At 36.1% G+C, this 24,239-nt stretch overlaps 1 protein-coding gene across 1 annotated transcript; it reads right to left on the bottom strand.

Annotated features, from left to right (window-relative positions):
- Nucleotides 1–45: 45 nt before the first annotated feature.
- Nucleotides 46–19,731, bottom strand: LOC121423915 (very-long-chain enoyl-CoA reductase-like). Its single transcript, XM_041619464.1, has 11 exons — nucleotides 19,651–19,731; nucleotides 18,099–18,149; nucleotides 16,447–16,498; nucleotides 15,502–15,546; nucleotides 12,255–12,358; nucleotides 7,690–7,799; nucleotides 4,000–4,105; nucleotides 3,157–3,229; nucleotides 2,690–2,733; nucleotides 2,197–2,389; nucleotides 46–777 (listed from the first exon to the last, which is right to left on the bottom strand). Exons 1-11 carry the CDS (start codon nucleotides 19,654–19,656, stop codon nucleotides 650–652), a joined length of 912 nt encoding a protein of 303 aa, XP_041475398.1. The 5' UTR covers nucleotides 19,657–19,731; the 3' UTR covers nucleotides 46–649.
- Between the last annotated feature and the right edge of the window lie 4,508 nt (nucleotides 19,732–24,239).

The raw sequence follows: 24,239 nt of genomic DNA, 5'->3' as shown, positions 1-24,239 counted from the left end.
TTAAATGAGGATGATAAGGATATTTTCAATACCATTTTTCTTTTAAAAAAACTGTTTTAATACTTCCTGGTAATACTACATGCTTTTCATATTAATCCTTTCAACAGCAAAAATGATTTGGTTTTGTACTGAAAATGATTCAAAATTACTTCCATATTACATAATTATCTATCATGGAGAAGACATAAATGATAAATTAATTTCATCTGCAAAATGGAATGCCATTTAAATCTTTCCTGCAATTTCTCAATCAAAATTAGATTTTATCATGACAACTATTTTCTTGAAAATGAGTTATATCAAAATTATCTAACACCCATACATGAAGGTCTGTTTTACATTTCTTGCAATACTGATTTTCATCAATTCAGAAAGCAAATCTCCCATGAAAAACAATTTTCAAAGGCAAACTATAAACTTGATCATTCAATTTGATTGAAATAATAATTTTTTTTCAATCTGGCATTGATCTTTGTCATTAAATCAGTAAAAAAAACCCAAACAACCCAACATGCCTGACACATTCGAAAAAAGATCTCAAATTATGTATACAGTGTAGTACCTGAAACTCAACACAGTCATTGATAATTTGAATGATTCAAAATGGTATTTGAGAGAAAGAAGGGGGTAATGGGAGAGGGGGAGGAGCTTAGAGAAGGAATGGAAGAATGGTTTTCCGTCCCCTTGGATATTCCTTGAATTCTTTCTTGTAGTTACGATGCTTTCCACCAGCCCAGATAGCCATCTGACCAAACCCAGCCAGGCAGAATAGAAGTACTGCAAGAAAGAGAAGGAAAGAAACATTGATTGATAAGGCTTTCATGCTCATTACAGGGCTACACTTCAAAACTGTCAGGCAGAATAGAAGTACTACGAGAAAACAGAAGGAAAGAATCAATGATTGATGATGATGACGATGTTAATGATGATGACAATGATGACGATGATGATGACAGTGATGATGATAACGATGATTATGATGATAATAATGATCATTCTTGTACAATGCAAATCACATTATGATATAACATCTCTATGCGCTTCTAAAGGACTTGAATATCATTACCGGCTTTAGCCAGGCAGCTGTTATTTACAACGCGGTGGCATTTCAAAAAATAAATTCCTGCCAGGTACAATTCACTTCACCTGGGTCGAGTGCAGCACAATGTGGATCAATTTCTTGCTGAAGGAAATGGCTGGGATTCAAACCCACAACCTTATGTTTCAAAGTGTGGATACTAATCCACTGGGCCACAACGTTCTGCAGCCTTTTTTACACTCGCTCCCATTTAACTGGGAAAAATTGGGGTATATCGTTACGCAAAAGAAATGATCACCAGTCATGCGTCAAGTTGTGCATAAATTACAAGCAGAATTAGGAAACAGCACTCACAAATACCACACACCGGGGAGTGTTGCCACCAGCAAATAGTGATTTTATCACTTTCTAATCTGGTTTGAGCCAATCAGATGCAAGGATTTTAGTAGCTCATAACAGTTATCAGTGAAAATCACTGACAACTTGTTTCCTGAAATGTTCCCTAGATCTTACCAAGGACAACAAATCACATGGGGGCTCGGGGGCGAGTTTGTCCCCTGAAAACGACACTCAGTCAGTGAGTGTCTTATTTACGAATGAGGCATACTCACCTGTCCCTGTTAAACATTACTATTCACCCCACCCTCAACAACACAAAGATCTCCCACATAATTTATGCACGCTCCTGGCACGTACAGCGTGCAACCCGTCAGGGGCCACCTTGTGACCTACATCCCTCGTCACTTCCTCTTTCACCACCGCGCGCCCTTCCAACAACACATCAGTGCATCGTAGAGTGATACCGGTGTTGCTGAGGGAGGGGTTGCAAAGTTAAACAGTGACAGGTGAGTTCGTGGATAATGATAGAAAGTATGGTAAAAACAGCCCTGGTCACCATAGCATAGTTACTATTATGGTCACTTTGCCATCCAATGGTAACTTGGCAACAATGCTCATCAGCCAATCAAAATCTAGGATTCCATGAAAGATACCACAGGATGGCAGTATTACCATAATAGTAAATTTAATGCAACAGCGCCAAGGAAAATCCTCAATCAGTGCAATATTAAAGCAAATACAATGTTGAAGATTTAAGCAGCAAGTTGTGAAAAATAGAACCCAAAAATAGAGCATTATTTTTTTTGCCTGGATCTTACCTGGTAGACACTGTGTCATGATAGCAAAACTGATCCATGCTAGTGTCTCGTAGGTGTAGTTAGGACAGCTGACGAACCGGAACATCTGGGTCATCGGGTTACCAGTTGGGTACGGGATACGTCGTTCCCTGGTGCCAGGGGGTCGAAGGTCACGCAGGGCAATGTGGATGCAGAAGTTGCCATATTCGCATAGCTGTAAGTAAAGTGAATGGAAATAAGTTTTGAATAGGAAAAATACAACAACTAATTCATTCACAGAGTTGAGTATCTCATCAGACTTTCAGTAAATTGAACTATCATTAACATCATCATTAAAATCCCCAATGTCCAAGTTGACGTTATCATCTCATCAGATTTTCATTAAATTGGACTATTATCATCATCATCATTATCACCACCATCATCATCACCACCACCACCACCACCACCACCACCATCATCATCATCATCATCGTCTTGCTTATCTTCATAACTTCATAAACCAAACACTCACCAAGAACATAAAGAGCCCAAAGTAGACTTGACCATCTCCAAAAGCTGAAAAGAACAAAGGTTTAATTAAATGAGAATATGATAAAAAAAAGTTTTGTACATTTGTGATTCACATTTTAATGCTGATAAAAAGTATAAATCTTTATTCAACAGCTCAATGTATCAAATTAGGAGCAAGATCATCAGTATAAAATGAATAAAAATTGATACTTTGCTTTAAAATAGAAGATTTTTGATATTGGTATTTGATGCATTTCCACCAATAGAATTGACACAATCTCCTATACCATTTCTATTTCTAATGACTTCCGATTCAAAATTTGACATTCTATAACAAACTTAAAATTTCTTATTTGCTATCAGATTTTTTACATCTATCAGAAGTTCAGCATGTAGAATCCACTGTATAATTACACTGTACAATGCATATCTCAATTTTATTATAGGATTTGACATCTCTTTACTTACTAGGTGGTGTGTACAATGGGTGGTTCATGAAGTAAGCAACAAAGGCTGCAAAACCCCAGTAGTATATAGAATTCTAAAAAAACAAATTTTAATTCAAGTTATCAGTGTCGGCCACACAGAAACGTTGTTAGCCTAACAGAGTGCTAACAGTAAGCCCAGTCACATCTTTTGGATTGTGAAGTCAAAACATTTATTTCAATGTTCAAGTAATGCATTAAAGCATTGCTGCCACACTAAGTGGTTGTAACAGAGCATCTGTTAGCGCATTGTTATATATAAGTATAATCGTGTTAATCCTAGAATAACACATTGAAAAAGCATTTAGTAACACAATATAACTTCTTGCAATTTAAAGTGTTTATTTTACGCTACATATGGTTGATATGTGTAGCTTAAAAGTAGTATGTCTTTCAGATCCTGGAGGCTCTTGGCAGAGAGTTGGGGGGGAATGGAAATTAAAGTCTGCAAAAAATCACAAGAATAGTCTGATGATTGATTCTTAAGCATCTGGCTGTAGAAATTAGGAGTACAGTTAATATGAGTTCTTTTTATTTCATAATTTGACCAAAAGTCAAATGGATGGAGAAAGTGATTCCAATATTAGCACTATAAATAGATATTTCCTATTGCTTCAAGGGAATAAAAGCAAAAACATGCAATATAATATATTATCTGAAGTGGTTGTGAATTCTGAATAAGGTTGAACCATGATTTTCAAATCTATCATTAGTCTTTCCCATTGAACATCCTATAACGTATAATTAAATGTAATTAAACCACATTTTTATGGGATGTCTAAAACCACACGATGGTATGAAAGCAACAAGACCAACAATGTCATACCTTGAAAATATTGGTGATAGGCATAGTGGCGTGAGAGAAGCGATGAACAAAGACCGTCTCAAGAAGTCTCTTGGCGTAGTGAAGGGTCCAACATCCCATAGCAAGGCTACATGATATAGATGACAATCATCATAATACTAATGATTAGTATAAATAAGATTTATACAGCACAATATTCATCTGGATTAGCTGCTCAAGGCACTTAAGACCAAATTACAGGAAAAAATATGTTGCAGGTTAAAAACTTTAATGATGAATGCTTAAATGTTTGTCTCTCAAAAGGCACTCTTATGTAAAGGTACATCTTCAGGTTGTCCCTGATGTCTGGATTGTTATTGGATGCAGATTCCACAGGGTAGGCCCTGTCGTGAGCAAAGGCCTGTTCCCCTTACGATTTTTGGGGATAAGAAAAGTTTTATGCACATGAGGTGTCAAAATATAACAATTATTCTCTAAATTCGTATTTGAATAGATTTTATCAAAGGAAAAGTGTTATGAGGGTTACTTATTTTACAAGCCTATAGACATAAAGGCTAGTTTTCTTTAGTATGCCAATATGAACAATCAAGAAAGAGTCTGGTTAAACCAAAAGGGACATGTTTTCCTGAAGGATGTTATGTCATGCAGCGAACATTACATGTACATTGGAAATGAAATGTCAGTTAAAGCAACATAGAATACCCTACATACTACATGTTTCTATCATGAGTTCCCAATAGTTGTTCAGTCAAAATGTTTGATCTTCTTGAGTACATAGATGTGTAATGTCTCTAATGCATGGACTGCTCTAAATTAGCAGCATAACAAAATAGACTAGTCACAGAAAGAGGAAGAGGAGAGGGGGTAACTACCTTCAATTTTAGGCATGCTTAACTAATCAATTAGATGTATCCTAGAGAGTAAGATTTGGTTAGAAGTTCAATTCCATACGATCAATTCAAGAGTATTACATGAACAAATACATTTATGTCACGTTATCGGATTTTGGATTGATTCACAGAGATTGATTTGCGAGAGAATTTGGATTGATTTGCGAGAGATCACTTTTGTCACTTTTGGACTGATTCACAGAGTACGAGGTGTAAGCTTCGAACGAAGCATAAGAGCTCGATATGTGAGCCGCATTTGAAGCAGCATAATGATGCCGAGATCCGTCCGTTAGTTCGCTTAAAACAACGAGTAGTGAGAGGAGGTAGATGCTCGGAGAGAACTAGAAAGGGGCACCGCCGCTCAAGGAAAGCAGTTCAACAAGATCTATGTACGCAACACTAGACAACATTTTTATTGATGAACCGCTGAATTGTTTCTGCTTCGAGGGACCTACTGTGCTGGATTATTGACACAGTCCCATCGCTGCATATCTGTGTTAGTGAAACATCATAAGCTATAAGTACATGTATTCGCCTTCTGCAGACTTTCAAACTTCTTATACCACGTCACATATTACTTTTCGAATTGATTAACATTTCAAAGCATGGACTGTGTCAATATACAAATCCAGACCTAACACTGTTGCTGTTCATCGAATCCCTAAACCAAATAGTTTCTTGCCAACTGTTTGTCCATTCTTCCAATCACTCCCTTGCAATGCCTTCAACCCGTTCCAATTCTGTCGGCACAACAAATGTGAGTGACATCATCATTGAACTGTTTCAGTCAGATAGATTCTTACAACAGATCGAAGAAATCGCTGAATCTATTGCAATGGAAATTGCTGAACAAACATTTGGGAAATTATAACAAATGATTGAGATGAATGAAAGCAAGATACATGACCTGGCAGTAACTGTAGAAAATAAGGAACAAAGATTAAAGAAGGTAGAGGAAGAATTATAATATTTGTAAATATTGTTTTATCATGTTAAATGTGTGATTTTATCTTGGGTGCAAATAAAAGGCCATATCGGCCAATCAATCAATCAATCAATCAATCAAAAGAATGAAAACAAACTTCAGGACTTAGAGATGGCAACAAATAATCTGGACCAGTACTCAAGACGCTCATCGTTGCGTATCTTTGGTGTAAAGGAGAATGCAAATTAAAACAAGGATCAGCTGATCTGCGATATCAGCAATACAAAACTTCATGTGTCCGTAACGCGTGATGACATTGATCGTTCTCATCGCATTGGGAAGTGCACTGGACAGCATCCGCGGTTTTTGATTGTCAAATTTCGGAGCTATCGAAAACGCGAAAAAGTCATCAAAGCACGCAAAATGTTGAAAAACACAGGAGTAACGATACAAGAGGATCTAACTCCCCGGAACGCTAGTCTGTACAAGAAAACCTACCAGTCGTCCAATGTAGAGTCCGCCTGGACACACGATGGGAAAATAATAGCTCTAGTGAAAGCTAGCGGTGGGAAAAAAGTAACTAAACTCATCGGAAGTGAGCTTGATCTCCGATCTCTATGATCCTTATTATGAGGGTCCTGACCCTTCTGCCGATCATGACTTTGAATAAATCAATGATATATGTCTCTGGTTGCAAACGTTGTTGTGAACTCATTGTCACCTTTTTATCTCGTTTGATTAGTTGTATTTACTCATTTATTTTATCATTGTACCCTTTGTGTTAGTTAATGTCACATAATTTTGCTTGTGTGGTTTGTGAAAGGCAAATTTCTAATATAAATAATCTAACTTGTCTAGCTTGTGAAGATCACTTAGATTCATTACGGGCTCTAGAAGATGATTTTGGTCCAAATACTCATTACTATACTTTACCTGAATACAATAAAGAAATTTCAAATACAAATTGTGTGGATAAGTTCTTAACCATTGCTCATTTTAACTGTAGAAGTTTGACTAAGAATATTGACAGTCTTGAATATGTAATATCTGAAACCAAATGCTCATTTTCTATAATAGCAGTATCGGAAACCTGGTTAAAAAATGAGGAATATGTTCAAATTGATGGTTATCAATTTGTCGGAAAAGGGAGAAATGACAGACATGGTGGTGGAGTAGGTTTTTATTTAAAAACTGGATTGAAATTCAGAAGACGTTTAGAACTTGATTTTTTTCATGACATTATTGAGATTCTCTTCATAGAAGTTTATACTACATATTCAAGTACTATCTTTGCTGTGTGTGATAGACCACCTACTCAATCAGTGCCATGTTTTTTAAGTGAACTGGAAGTACTACTTCATAAAATATCTAAAGAAAACAAAGAATGTGTCCTAATCGGAGATTTTAATTTAGATTTTTCTATTTTTTTCTCTTCTTTTTTTCCTACTTTTTCTATTGTTTTGTGTTTTACTTTGTATATATTTAAGAAACATTTTATGTAAATTTTTTATTACCTTTGGGAATAACCGATAGGCCTTTGTCAATTCCCACCACATTATGATTCCGAACTGAATATGTTTCATTTTAATGTTTTTTTATTGCATATATCTATTTGCATATGAATTTGTACTTGTGTTTTTAATCAGATGTGGAAATAAAATTGAATTCAATTGAATTGAAAAAAAAATAGTTCCATGACATTTGCTCTGCTGTGAACTCCATACGCTAACGGAATCACCAACTTCAACCCTGGATTAAGCACTATACCCTATCCTGCTAAAGACTAAACCTAAAATAAAAACCTACTGTAACCCTAGCACTATAGATGAAATAATGCCCCGAGCAATTGTCGCAGGAGCAAATGTCATGTCACTTAAACAGATATCGGCTACTTACTTTGCCACAAGAGTACGAGGCTGTGATGCATCAGATCCATAGATGATTGAAGGTCTCAAGTAAAACAGGAGATAGACAAAGAGAGGACCTGAATATTCCGTCAGAAACACCTTCAAAACAAGCAGGAATATTACCATTCAGATTAAATTTATTTGTCCAAATGGAAATTTGTTGTTGTGTATACAATCATTGATGCAACTATAGTTTATTCAAAGTAATGTTGTGCATGAACAATTAAGATATTCAGGTCACCACCTGGTTATTTACTGCATACATTGTAATCTTACAAGTTTAAGTTGAGCTATTGAATTGACTATCGTGCTTGAGCGAGCCACACCTAAATGTACAACATTGAATCAGACATTAAACGGAACTCAAAGAGTCGAGACTTGATTTCACTATATCTGTTGTCTACATTGGCTCTTATGTTATTTCAGCAACATTACATTTGTTTTGTTGGCATTATGCATATCATGTGCATATATATTAGAGCCTTATTAATATGCAAACAATACATAGTACACATCATCACATTTGTTACTCATGAACCGATAATGTCGCACCAACGCATAATGTCGCAGCAACGCATAATGTCGCAATCTGCGACATTATGCCAAGAGCGTCCGACGCATAATGTCGCAGTCAACGCATAATGTCGTAGTTTTTCTAACGCATAATGTCACATGTCGCAACGCATAATGTCGCAGCAAATCGTTAACGCATAATGTCACATGTCGCAACGCATAATGTCACAGCGGTATTTTCTTCAGGACTTGAGCTACAGATAAGATATAAAACATGCTTTTACTTAGTATGTTGAGACACGAATAAGAGAATGAAATTATTTTGAAATCAGGATTACTCTTTGTATGGATATTTGTCGCTTTATTGCCATTTCGTCTACTGCCTTTTCCTCAGTCGCATGGTCTGATATCATTTCGTCTACCATTAGTTAGTCAACTATCAACATAGTCCAATAACCATTTAGTCTAATTACCATCTCGTCTAATAGCCAGTTGGTCTAATAGCCGTTGTGTTTATTATCATTTAGTCTAATTGTATTTTTTTTCAGTTGGTCCAATATCCATTTTGTCCAATATCATTACGTCTATTACCTTTTGGTCTAATGGCCAATTGGTCTAATAACCACTTGGTGTACTCTCATTTTCGTCCATGTTCCATTTGGTCTAACTTCAGTTGGTTCGCTATCACTTTGTCTAAACCCATTTCGGCTAACAATCATTTGGTATAGTTGCCATGGGTCCAATCACCATTAGGTCCTATCACCGGTTCTAGGACAATTACCCCCCAGAAAATCACCTTCCGGACAACCACCTCTTAACATTTAGCCTCCGAGGACAATTACCCCCCCCCGGACAATTACCCCCGAGGACAATTACCCCCGGACAATCATCCCCTGGACAATTACTTCACAGACAATTACCCCCCTAGCAAATGCCCCCGAGGACAATGATTCCCCAGACAGTTACCGCCAAACAATTACCCCCGGAAAATCCCCCCCCCCCCACCTTCTCTCTGGCATCGAATCAAGCGTGACACCAGGGGGGGAGGGGACACTCGACCAAAAAAGTGGTATAAGGGTGTGCCGCGGGCGAGACAAAAAACGGGGTCCTTGGAACGGATCGCTAGCGTGTCAGTGCTGATGCATCCCTGTGGAACGGACATGCGTGCATGATGTAGCTCGCCCGGCGGCACGTCCGCCGGGTGCGCTCGCGCAGAGGTGATGGTCGGACAGCGCTCTGCGGCCGCATTTCACCAAAACTGCAGCTCATTGTAGCAGATCAATGTAACCGGAACGGCGTAACGAAAAATATGACAAGCTTTGGAGCGGATTTCTTTCTTCTTTTTTCTCGATAAGAAGAAAATGTTTTGCCTTGGAGCGGCTTTATTTGTTCTTTTTCTCAATAAGACAAAGATGCTATGCCTTGGAACGGAAATATGAGTGTCAAATTGGGGGTCCCCTCCGCTGCACATTATTATATACTGAGTTCCCCCCCCCCGGGCGTGATCCATTATAATGGTCTGGGTCGGTGGCACAGGTTTTCAATATATTTTCTACTTTATCTTATGTTAATAACTTTCTCTCTTATATCGCTCTCTCTCCCTTTTTCTCGCTCCCCCTCTCTCATTTTCTTCCTTTTCATTTTTTCTCCCTTTTCCGCCTTTTTTCTTTTTTTGTTTAGCAATGCCTTCTGCATCATGAAAAATGGGGGTGGGGGCTTGCGCTATATAGCTACGCACATGTACATCAGAAAATGTGTAAAGTTTTCATACAACAATTGAACATTCATGAAAAGACACCATTAGACATAATAATCACAAATGCCTAATTTCTCTGATTCCAACTGATCTGATTTTTCTTGATTTATTTGGGGTTTAATTCCAGGAAAAAATCAGGAAAATAGATAAAACATTAAAAAGACACCTTCACGGGTAGAAATATTGAAAGTCGGTAACGCAAACCATCAACACTACTATTGACAAGAAGAACCTATAAATCTGTTATTTTAAAACAATTCATCTAACAAGAAGCTAAGAATTATGAAACAATTTGTGCACATTCCAGATTAAGATGTGGCTTTAGTTTTAATACAGTAAGCAAAAAAAATATGCAAAGATAACATACACAAGAACGCCTTGTAATTTTACTATTTAGGCCCTAACTCTGTGCACTCTCTTTGTCCCCGGGGCAGGGTAATTGTTTCCGTTGGTAATTGTCCTCTGGGGTTATTATCCGGGGGTAATTGTCCTCGGGGGGGGGATTGTCCAAAGGGGTAATTGTCCGGGGGTAGTTGTCCGGGGGTAATTGTCATCGGGGGTAGTTGTCCAGGGGGTAATTGTCCGGGGGGAAATTGCCCTAGGGGGTAGTTATCCGGAGTGTAATTGTCCTCAGGGGGTAATCGTCCTCGGGGTAGTACTACAGGGGGCAGTTGTCCGGGAGTAATTGTCTAGGGGGGTAATTGTCCGGGGTGTAATTGTCCTCAGGGGGTAATTGTCCTCGGGGGGTAATTGTCCTCAGGGGGTAATTGTCCTCGGGTGGCTAAAATTGTCAGGGATTAGTTGTCCGGAAGGGTGATTGTCCGTGGGGTAATTGTCCTAGAACCAATGATTGGACCTATTGGTGATTGGACCCGTGGCAACGATACCAAATGAGTATTAGCCGAAATGGATTTAGACAAAGTGATAGCGAACCAACTGAAGTTAGACCAAATGGAACATGGACGAAAATGAGAGTACACCAAGTGGTTATTAGACCAATTGGCTATTAGACCAAAAGGTAATAGACGTAATGATATTGGACAAAATGGATATTGGACCAACTGAAAAAAATACAATTAGACTAAATGATAATAAACACAACGGCTATTAAACCAACTGGCTATTAGACGAGATGGTAATTAGACGAAATGGTTATTGGACTATGTTGATAGTTGACTAACTAATGGTAGACGAAATGATATCAGACCATGCGATAGTGGGGAAAAGGCAGTAGACGAAATGGCAATAAAGCGACAAATATCCATACAAAGAGTAATCCTGATTTCAAAATAATTTCATTCTCTTATTCGTGTCTCAAAATACTAAGTAAAAGCATGTTTTATATCTTATCTGTAGCTCAAGTCCTGAAGAAAATACCGCTGTGACATTATGCGTTGCGACATGTGACATTATGCGTTAACGATTTGCTGCGACATTATGCGTTGCGACATGTGACATTATGCGTTAGAAAAACTACGACATTATGCGTTGACTGCGACATTATGCGTCGGACGCTCTTGGCATAATGTCGCAGATTGCGACATTATGCGTTGCTGCAACATTATGCGTTGGTGCGACATTATCGGTTGTAACAACATTTACAAAAACATGGATAAACAGAAACAGAAATGTATATGTAGCATCAATTTATGGTGAACGGAATGAACTTGAATATTAACAACGTAGTTGCAGTAATCATCTATTAATCAAGGTTCATTGGGATCTGGTACATTAACATATACCTCAAATGGTAAAATAATGAAATTGAAGTTAAAAGACAATTACCCCAAAGATTGCCAACACACATGTATAAATATGTGGGACAGTGTGTTCTTTTTGCTTTTAAAAAAGACCCTACACAAAGCTTGAATGCCATGCTTATATATGTTGCTCATTTCTATTAGCCAATTGCACATTTTCTGCGAAAACCTTCTGGCAGATAAAGCTTAGTAGCCATCTAATTTTATTATGTTTGGACCCATTTTGAGATAATTACCGCAAGAGACATTTACATTTATTTCAATTTATTTACCAATTCACTTCTTTTACTTGGTTTGATTAAAAAAGAAAAAAAAAAGCATCAGAGGTTTTAGTATTCCAATACTTCGGGGGCCTTGCAACCCAACAAACAATAATATCGATACACAGATTTCAAATAGGTCAGGATCACTAATGCGTAAAGATGTGTGTAACACAAATCATGAAACACTTATTTGTAAACCCCTTTTATGGTGTATATAAAACACCAAACTCATTTGGAAACCTTTTCATGGTTGTATACTCACCGTAGTCCATCCAACCTGAGGGCCTAGATCCTTGAAGTAAAGACTATCACCATGAGTGATACCCAGGGATCCTAAAGTTGCATCTCCCTTCAAAGATTTACCCTCTGAATTCAGGTTTAAAGTAGAAATATATTGAAAATCGTAAAACTGGAGAATCATATATCACAATAAAGGAGAAAATAAGGAGAACACGATGGTGTACATCATTTATCATGGAGACGGATGAAACTCAGTTAATTGATAGTTTAAAGTTCTCTCTCTGAATGCTTCAAACACGCAGAATTACGTCCGCGAAATTGGGGATTTTTTATGACGTCACTGTCTGTACGAGAGGCGTGATTGGCTCTCCCACGTGAAGCTCCACTTGCATGCAAAACCTGTTGCAAGGGTACATTTTCTCCACATTGTCACTGAATACTTCGATCCCGAAATGATCGAAAGAAAACCCAGAATTTTATCTAGATTTGGATTTTCAAATTGATGATTTTGAGATGAAGAGAATGATGATGAAGTGAAACAACACAGTGAGGTAGTTGGAGGTAAATTGGGGGAATTACGCCGATGATGATGATGATGAAAATTCAACTTGCAACACAATCACAAGTAAAGTCATGTAAATACCGATTCGCTACCAATTCATGCTGCTGGAAGTGCTAGCTACACCGCGCGGGCCAAATTGAATTCATGCTGAACATGAATAACCACATCCAGACAGTCTATCATAAGAAGGAAAATGATATAACTGTACTTACAAACAAGTGAATAATCCGAACCTGAAGGCAAATCAACTCAACGAATATCGATATGGCATATGCACTGACGATAAACTTCATGTGGCTGGATAGATTGTCACTCGTTCTGTTAGATGTAACTTTTATCTCATTAATTTGACAAAATTACGAAACTCGGGGAATTATTATTCTATATAAAAATATAGTAACATCTCTTATCATTTTTTGAATTACGATAAAACCTGTTTTAAAGGAAAACGTTGAGGTAAATTAAAATTAGATGTAAAAGATCATCCCATCATGCGTAGCATTATGTGATCGTAAACAAACCATCACAACAACACATGCCGTATTGTTTGCTCGCCTTGGCTGAGACTGAGAGAATAGATCTATGCACGTGTTGCACAGCTCTCAATCAGCAAGGAAAGGAATACGTGCATGTTTGCGATGGTTTGTTTGCAATGACATACAAGCTACGCATGTTGGGGGGGATTTAAAAGTAATTTTAGTTTATCTCAACGTTTTCCTTCAAAAGAGGTTTTATCGTAATACAAAAAATAATAAGAGATGTTACTATATTTTTATAGATATAAATAATTCCCCGAGTTTCGTAATTTTGTCAAATTAATGAGTTACAAATTACAAACAGAACGAGTGACAATCTATCCCAGCCACATGAAGTTTATCGTCGGTGCATATCGTCTGCTGCTATTCGTTGAGTTGATTTGCTTTCAGGTTAATTCGGATTATTCACTTGTTTGTAAGTACAGTTATATCATTATTTTCCTTCTTATGATAGACTCTATAGACTCTCTCTGGATGTGGTTATTCATTTTCATGGATTAAATTGGGCCCGCGCGGTGTACGTATAGCTACCACTTGTAGCAGCAGCTTCATGAGTTGGTAGCGAATCGGCATGTACATGACTTTACTTGTGATCGTCAGGCAAGTTGAATTTTCATCATAATCATCAGCATTGTTCCCCCATTATTTACCTCCAACTACCTCACTGTGTTGTTCACTTCATCATCATTCTCTTCATCTTTAAAATCATCAATTTGAAAATCCAAATCTAGATAAAATTCTGGGTTTTCTTTCATTTCGTGATAGAAGTATTCAGTGACAGTGTGGAGAAAAAGTACCCACGCAACAGGTTTTGCATGCAAGTGGAGCTTCACGTGGGAGAGCCAATCACGCCTCTCGTACAGACAGTGACGTCATCAAATTCCAGTCAATTCAGAGACCGATGCGAGGCATATTTCGGAGGGGCATTTTAGCGTTTTTTAATCGGCGATTTTCACCTTTTTGTATTATTTTCGGTATTTTTGAATGACCCACTGATGATCCCCACATCATTACCTTTCCATTGATATATAATAAGACCACATTCATAATCAATATATTTCTCCTTTAAAGAAAACAAGGTTAGATGGTTAGATTAGTGAAAAAAATAAAATAATCAACCTTTCTGTACATGTACATCCTACCTCTATTTTCCAACCATTCTTTACATTGAATAGTACTGGTAATTAACTCGCACATTTTCGAAACATATGTTGCTTGAATAACACCTTTTGAATGTTATTCATAACAAACGCCTCTGAATAAGTAATTAGAAATTTAGTTATAATTACAAGTGTGTATTCTTTGAAATATAATTCAAAATATGATACAGATGCATCATCAAATGAGAGTCAAACTTCACTAGTGAAACATCCACAAAATAAAACTTTAGATCCAAACGCAAATTGGAATGTGTAAAACTGATCTACCTCCAAATTTTTGACTGAACACTTCAGTCTTCTTCAGGGATATGACCCGTTTGATCTGACTGCAATATTACAGGTTGTTAGGGTTAAAAACATGAAGAGAGATTATTTCTTGGAAGTTTTGTGACTGTGCAATGTATGCTATTACTTCCTTTGATTATCATTTGTCAAGTTTTTGTATCAAAGTTCTTTCCAATCTCACTTTATATGAACTACTTTTATTTTAAGATCCATCTCACAAAATCAGTCATAAACGAGCAAACTCAAATTATATTATATTGAACTAAACTCAAAATAAAGATGTCGACCAAAATGAAGTCCAGTGATGCTCTGATTCATTGGCCTGAAATCCAGACCACACTAGGCATTGCCTTTACAAGTTATATATTCAAAAATAGTGTCACATGATAAATTCAACCAATAGAGAAAGAAAGAATGGAAGAACCCAGAAAAGTGGAAGAACCAAGGGTGAAAGGTGAACCAATGAGGATGAGATAGGATGATATGAATGAAGAAGAATGTTCTGAATGAGAATGAGAAAAGGACAAAAGAAACATGTGAAGCTGTATGGAGTTGGAATGGCAATAGAATGATGTGATGTAGAAACTAAGGAATGAGAGAAACAGGTGTGTAACAATGGTAAAGAAATGGGAAGTGAAGAGAACTATGGAAAGCAAACGGTGAAATAAACAATTACATTAAACAAGGCAAAATTCAACCCTTACATAATCATTTGTAAAGACTTACTTGGCTCTGTCCTGAATGACTGTCTATCAGGGTAAAACTTCCTATCTGTAAAACAAACACATTTCCCAAAATAATAGATTAAATGAGAATTATTGAAAACAGCCCATCCCCCCCAAAAAAAAACCCTGAAAATACAGTAAAAATATTCATATGGACCTGGGTTAAATAGGAAGAATTGAAAATTCATATTGGGACAACTGAGTTTAGAAGAACACTTCATTCCAGTCAACACACAAGTCAAGTTGGACCAGAAGACACATTACTCATCATTTAGGGATAGAGATTTCTTTTTTACCAGTTAATAAAAACAGGAATCCACTTTCGTTCTTTACTTTCCATGTGAACATTCATTCAATTCACCCTTTGCAAAATGGAATTGATAATTTTGCTGTGTAAAGCTTCTATGACAAAATGGTATTTCCCTTTGTGATCAATTTTGAAACAGAATTAAAGGTTCTCAGAAATGGAAAAGACCATTGTTCTAAATGGAAAAGCACTCTAACCATTGAAATCACCAGTAACAATTATTTGTTCAATTTCATCAAACTCATGCAACAATAAACTGAAAGAAGTTTCAAATAACCTTTTTCAGAAAATCAAACATCAATTTCTTCTCACAGACAAAGGTTTTTTTTTCATCAAGAAGATAACTTTTTAACCTCTCTTTTCTGTTTGTATTTCTGTCAATGTCTGTTTGTTTGAAAGCTGAATAAAAAAAATAATAAGTTATAGTATAATAATATCTAGGATGAATACGAATGAACATTTAATGAAACTTTTTTTTATAGATAAAATAACTCTATTGCTTTTTATATTTTATTTAAATGTCTCAAATCATTATCAATCTTTATTTTACTAAGTTGTTCATTTAATAGTGGTGATCATAATCTCTGTGGATTTCATCATAAATGCAATCATGGACTTCAGAATAAATCAATAACTCACTCTTCTGATAGAAACCCTCCTTGACATCATCAATGGTCACTCCTTTGTTAAGCTGAAAGAGGCAAGAAACAAAATGATTAAAAAAAAAAATTAGGAGCACCTTGAACGCAAGGTGGATACTTGACATGCAATATTCATGTAAATACCCTAAACTATTATCAAATGAACAAAATATTTTAAAATGATAGATGAAAAAGGCAAGAAAAACACAAATCAGCGATTGTAAATTATATTTCTGCAGGCATACTAGTTTGCATTTCATTCAGTGTCCTGTTACTTCCGAATATTTAAAGTGGGGTATATTTCTAAGCTTTAAATGTGGAGCATTGTGGCTCAGTGGATTAGTCTAGAACTCACTTTGAAACAGAGGGTGGTGGGTTCAAATAACAGCCATTGCATAATTTCATGTGGCAAGAAATTTATCTACATTGCGTTGCACTCAACCAAGGTGAGGTAAATGGGTACCTGGCAGGAATTTATTCCTTGAAATGCCACCGCATGTAAAAGGCTGCGGGGCTAAATCCAGGGTAATAATATCCAATTGAGCACATAGGATCGCATTTGGCAGTGATATGCACTATATTTTGAAGCATGTTGATATTATTATTAAGCTGACTACAAGGAAACCCTCAGCTGAAGTACATTCTTAATTGTGTAAGTAAGTTTATAACGGGCAGTTTTCGCATTTACTCCGGGGAAAACTCTCTACAATATCCATTCCTTCTAAAATGCAATTAAAATCACAATGGAGAGCTGAGAGGCTTTTGTCGAAAGTTGGTGACACTGGGACAGTAGATCATCCGAAGATTTGCTCCGGCCGAACAATTGCAAAAGATTGTTGTCCAGAGTCAAGAGATTCCAATGCTGTCCCGGTCCACCAACTTTCAACAAAAGCCCCTCAACTCTCCATTGTGATTTGACTTGCAATTTTAAATTGGTGTGTTGTAGAGAGTTTCCCCCATAATAAATGTGAAAATATCCGGAATTCCATTCTTGGAGCCAGGTGGGTGTTTCATAAAGCTATTCATAAGATAAGAAGGACTAGTGATCCTTTCTTGTACTATGTGATATCTCTATGTAATTGAGATATGACCCGAGAACATGTTCAAGTCATGCGTTAAAGTCATTCATAACTTTAGTCTTTACAAACAGCTTTATGAAACACCCACCTGGTGAGATAGTTGGTACTATGTTGATTGTTTTCAACATATCCTAATATTGGATTTAACTGGAAGTGGCGATGGTAGAGGGTGAATTTAAGGGGGGGGGGGGGGGTAACGCCATCTTGTGTCCAGATCATTAGAAGCTTTATTTGACTGATTGATAATTTCAGGCATTATTGGACAATGTACATACACTTGCACACTGCACTTCACCAGTACAACAATACATGAGATGAAGAAGTTGTATTATTTAAAATAAACATTTCCAGGAGCTAGGTGAACAATAAAATAGTTGCAATTTCATTTCCTTCTACTTTCAATGATTTCTAACACACAATCGTATTTTGATATCCTCAGCATATTGTGCAGCATTATTTCAAAACCTTGTAACCTATTTCTCTATATTCCTTTACACTACCTCCTTTCCTCACTCTTTTCTGTGCTTTTCCAACTCCAACAAAATATTTTCTAAAAACCCCACATACTTACATTATGGAGGGTCAGCAACTCCTTGCCAGATTTAGCATTAATGACCTTGACCTGGAGAAAATGAAAATAGTTCAATCTTGATTAATGTTTAAGAAAAATATAAACTTGTGGTGAAGAGAGACTAGCCATGTGTTAGCACCTTTGACAACTGTATAAATATGTTGTATGTGTTTCTCATTCTAATTCCACACGTAATCATGTTTAGAATCCAGGGTTGAAAATAGACGGAAGTGACGAGTGATTCCGCTCTTGTGTGTTTTTGAATAGCTCTCAAAACTGCCTAAAACTGCTAAGTATGGAGTGACTCCCAATATAAAAATTGCTCCCGTCTGCACCCATCCAGTCTCCCATCCATGCCTGCATAGTAACCAGGCCAGCGCAGCTGCAGTATCTACTTCCATGCATTGTCGCTTTCGGATTTGTAACTGAGGGGACTTTTTAGAATCACGGGTGTGGCGCTTCAGAAAATGCGTATTCAGTTCACTGACACACTGATATCCCCCCAGTACGATTTTTCAAAACGCTGCACGACATCTATTTTATTGTGTTTGAAGATACCATTCTAAATTTGCTACAAAATAAAGTCCATGAACTCAGAACAAAATCACAGATTTTTTTTCGTTTTAGCGTATTTTTTTGCGACCCCACTTTTTAAATCTGAACTAAGCAACCAGGTCCTCTGGAAATATGGCGCGTATCCCGCAACTTGAAGGGCGAAATTAGTATTTTCAGCCCTAATTTTTGGTGAGTGGCAGTCAGTGCCAGAGTATATACATTTAATGGCGCTATTGCAATTTCATACCCGCCTGCATTGCAGTGATGATTGACTGTGAGTGTGAGCTGTGCTAGTAGCTGCGGTGGCGTACCTTAGCTTGTGAAATAAGTTGACATGTTGACATTAGCTGTCACTGTCAGGCTGCGATGCATTCAATATTTCATAAAACAATTTTCAAGAGTTTTTTTATGAAATAAGAAATTAAAAATATGAAAAGGATTTCTCCGAGTACAAATTCTGTTCAAATTTGATGAAATCATCCCATTCAATTTGATTGAAAAAGATGTAAAAGTATGTCCAGTTGATTGATAAATGAACAACAAATTAAATCATTATTTTCTTCTAGGCCTATTTTTTATTTTTTCTAAATGTTTGCATCAATACATTTCTTATCATTATCATCACCATCATCACCATCATCATCATCATCATGCATCATCGACATCATCACCATCATCTATGTTTTATGTCACGTTAGCTCCTCTCGTGGCCGCCGTGCACTGTGCCAGGCCAGCAGATGCGGCAAGCCGAGGCGAGCTCGAGGGCCAGATTGTCGCATCGCAGCGCGCGTGTGGACTGTGGAATCACATTTATAGGCGACCAGCTGCGCAAGTGCGGAGCTGGCGCTCCCAATTGCACGGGACAAATCATAAATTGTCTAACACTGCGTATTTACTCACGCTACAATATCATAATAGCATTCAACACATTCCAGATTTATCAGTGCATTCCAATAACTTCAATAAACATGGTAAATATAGCTCAAATAGAACTTACATCCATTTTCTTAGTCGTTTTCGTCCTCCGTCCAACTTTGTTGCAAAACCCCACGATAACAACTATGGTAAGCTAACAGGGAGTCACGCGTCAGAGAGAAGTATTCTAATTACCGTACATTATAAACATGTGATTCTGTAAATAATAAAATTCTTCTCATAACGTGACATCTTTTAAATTTTATTCTTATTTTCCATTCTATTCCCAACATATATTATCTCTTTGAATGATTCCTGTAAAAGTTTCACTGCCATAGGTGCGGTATGGGCAGCCAAAAGGGTAAACCGAAGTTATTTGATAAATATGAAAAGGTTAAAAATAATTTTTAAAATGCAGAAAATGAAACCTATAAGAACTCCTGATGCAGTATGAATACAGAAATATAGATACCCGGTAATCTCACAATCAAACATAAATGCAGAAATATAAACACGAGAATTTGGTCGAAAATGATGAAACCCGGGGCAAAGTGACTCAAAACAAGATAAATACAAAATGTATCTTTATCACCAAAATATAGAATGCGAGACACTTTTTTCCCATTTTCATATATATTCATATCAACAGCTAGAATTTGTATGATTTGATAAGATAGTCCTTAGATTATAAAAGTCCTTAATAGTGAGCGTAGAGAGGAAGTTGAAATATTTTAGTCCAGAAAATGGGATATTTTAAGCACTTTCTAATATAACGAACACGACCGAGTGGGGCGGGGGAGTCGATCGTCCTCAATTTCCGGGACTGGATCGTATAATTATTTTCACTGAACAGTTTGAATAGATGTAGGGTTTGCTCACCTGTCCAAATGATAAATATGATGGAAATAACGTGATGCTGGAGAAATTCCCACCTCTTGTAACAAATACATTCATCGTGATAAACATATACCCGTCAATCGGACAATCATTCTTATGATTTATGTAGCGTGAATTTCCTTTATTATATTTTTGTTGATGTTGACGCGCACACGGGTAATCCTGGTCTGATAGTGTAAACCAACCACCCATTTATGGGGGGGGGGGGGAGCTGGGTACAAAGGAAACATAACTGATGTTACAGATATGTTTAACGTTAGAAATTGAACTACTTTTTGCGCCCTAAGTTCAGAAATCATACACCACGAGTGCCCCTCTATGCATCCCCACCCCTCCGATCCCGAGCTTCCTATCTTTTTTCTTCTCCCCCTTTCTCTCTCCCTCTCCTAGCTCTTCTATCTCTCTCACCCATCCCTCTCATCATCTTAACCAAACTTATCATTGACAGTATTATCTTTCGAAATTATGATTTTTTTCAATAACTATCTATAGGAGTTGCCCTATATGAGTGATAGAGACAACTGCTCACTATTCAAAGCTTTTTTCACACGGATAATAAAAGTTACGTGAATATTTCCTAATAGATATAGTTGAAAATCTATTCGGTTGGTCGTGAGAGGCCGGGTTCCTCTTTACAATGAGATTCATAATCAACAGGGATATTAATAGGCAAATTGAGAATATTAAAGGTTGTGTGTATAGCTGTTCAGAGATTTATTGTAGATAATTTCTATACAGCACACAGTAACAACGCTGTTATATACAACGCTGTTTACTATATGAACCTTACAGTAGTTGTTTAACAGTTTAAACAATCATGTTTGATTTATTGAAGATTAGATATTGAAAATTAAACTGTGTTGTTTAAGATTTAAACACTTGTTTAAGCTGTTTAAACAATTACTGTAAGGTTCATATAGTAAACAGCGTTGTATAAAAAAATTAAACAGCGTTTTTACTGTGCAAGCCATCCAATTCAGCATGAAGAAAGAGTACTAGGCAAACACTGAACAGGATATTTTTCATTTTATTTATCTTAGAATAATTGTACAACAGCTTTTCAGATAGGCATGATATGTTTCCAATCTCTGCTTGTTTTTTACACTCTGAAGACAATCCAATCAAATTTAAAATATTCAATATTTTCATTCTCAGAACAGCACTGTAAGTTTCGGTTTCAAAATGATTTTCCTTTTCAAAGGCATAATCTAAAAAAAGGACAATTACAGAATGTTTGTCATTTTAGATAAAAATTTACTAAGGGACCCTATTAAAAGTTTATTCGAATCTGAGTAGAATGTTTGATAATGCAAGCGAAAGTGGTTTCATGATCATGCAAGTTAACAATTATCATATCACCCACCCCACTCCTTCCTCCTGAGCTCTATCTCATGATAAACACACCACATACACGGCATAAAAGGGAAAGGGATAAGAACGGTTATTGTTACTTACTTTATTTCAACTTCTGAACTTTTTGAAACAAGATGTATACACAACAAAACTTTTCAAAGTGTACAACAAATAAATCTGAAATACATGTACTATAAGTAAAAACGAAAATAAGACCTGCTATATTTCCATCAGTACTGTACAATAATACGTTTACGTTTAACTCTAATTATGTACGATACGTTTAGAGTGCGTTGGCACATTCTATAGCCTTTCATCATAATACATGCAGAGCAGTAAAAAAAAAACATATGAAAATATATTCTGGCTTTGACATAAAGATAATACATGTAGTCCAGAACTCAATTGTTCTTAAAACCCATGCACATAAATTTTTATGATATATAGAAAACAATGTTGAACCAAAATCTTGAACAAATACAAAACTAACCCATATAAACTTTGATGAAACAATTATTGTAACATAGCTTCCTCAAGTCGACAACCAACAGTTATGTTCTAATCAATAATTAAGCATATCTTTCAGTCAAAATAACGTTTAATATTTGCAATGTTGAAAAATATCAGAATGGGTATCGAGTAAATAAATAATCTCGTAAGTTTGTATACGATATGAAAAGTCACTTTTCAAATAAATTATGATCTATATACTTCCAATATCTTGCTTTTTGAAAATTAACATACAATAGACTTCCAACATTATAATCATAACAATCATTTTCGAGCAAGATTCAGAATGCTATAATGATCTTAATCTTTGCGTTTTTTATCATGCAAAAAAACCTTCCAACATAGTTATATAAATATCAAAGCCTTTGTGAACATCAATATTGCTTAATACTTCCAATGTCTTCTTTTAACATCAACATACACTAAACTTCCAACATCCATGCATAATCATATCCATACCTTTACGAACAAGAAGAATAATGATCTATATACAAACTTCCGATATCCTATAGTTTATACAAAAAACCTCCAACGTAATTATAAATATCGATCATTTAGTGACAACAAGATTGATTAATGATCATTATACTCCCAATGTCTTAGTTAAGAACAAAATCATGGATGCGTAATGTACTTCAATATTTTATTTTTTTTTACAATAAACTTCAAATATAATTATATCAATCCCTTTGCGACGAATGCGTATAACTATCTATAATTATGCTTCCAATGTCTTATTTTTAACATTATTATACAATAAACTTCCAACAACATATCAGTCCCTCAGCGTAAAAAAAGAATGATTAAAGATTTTGAGAGCAGCTGGGCATGCACTGCCTGTGCATGGCAGTCTAGGTTGTTGTTTTTTTAGATGATCAACGATATCGATATGAATATCGCCTGAAAATATTTCTGTCAATTGAACAATGATTATTATTTATCACGAATAAACTTTTAAAACTCAAAATGCAATTTGAAATAACAAAAGAAATATAGTTCGTATAGCATCTCTCCGTTTGTATTTTACATAATTACTTATTTTCAATTTATCGTTTGTTTTGAAATTTATGAAATGTTTGAATCATTATAGTTAGTAACATATCTTTTTTAACGGATATAATGAAATCAAGAACAAATTTGAAAAATGAAATTTATATAGTCAGTTTGACAGCAGCATAATTAAAAAAAAAAGAAAAAAAAAAGCCCAAGAACTCACTGGATCTCTTGATAAAATGAAATTACCGTCTTACAAAATTATAACTCTTTCTTGTAAATAGGCCTAATATTTATGTTTAGAAAATTTGTGCTAGCAGATTTCAATACTGCTTTTGCAGTTTATACAATGACAAACTTGTGTAGTTGTGTTTACGATAACTCTAGGTATTTTTTTTTATCTTCAAATCACTTCAATTTGACGGTGACAAAATAATGAAGACAAAGTCTAGAACTCAATTATTTGAAAAGACATATCTTTTGTATAATCGTGCGTTTCTTTTCTACGCGATATCAAAGTAAATGTCTAACAATAATAGATCAACATTTTAGTATGACTAAAGAATCACATTATGTTTACGATGTCAATATAAAATCATTGAGCTGTAAGACGCAATGTTAGCATCATGCACACAAATATGCATATTCCGTCAATTTGACGGCGACAAAACTGTGGAGATATTTAAAAGAGATCTACAATAAAACAAAAATATGTCTGTGTCTCTTGTTTACCTCTAAAATTATAAAAGTCCAATCATCAGTATGCAGTATTATTGTTCATTAAAAAAAAGAAACTTAATCCATCTCCTCAACGGTGGGTCCTCCGCCGCACGATGACGATGCCTGAGGTCCCTGAGGTCCGGCGTGCAACTTAGACATGATCGGAGAACATGTCTTCTGCAGCTCCTCGAGTTTGTA

Source organism: Lytechinus variegatus, chromosome 11 (genome assembly GCF_018143015.1).
Source record: "Lytechinus variegatus isolate NC3 chromosome 11, Lvar_3.0, whole genome shotgun sequence".
Lineage (NCBI taxonomy): Eukaryota > Metazoa > Echinodermata > Echinoidea > Temnopleuroida > Toxopneustidae > Lytechinus > Lytechinus variegatus.
The sequence above is the reverse complement of the archived record's forward strand: the minus strand, read 5'-3'. Positions and strand labels throughout refer to the sequence as shown.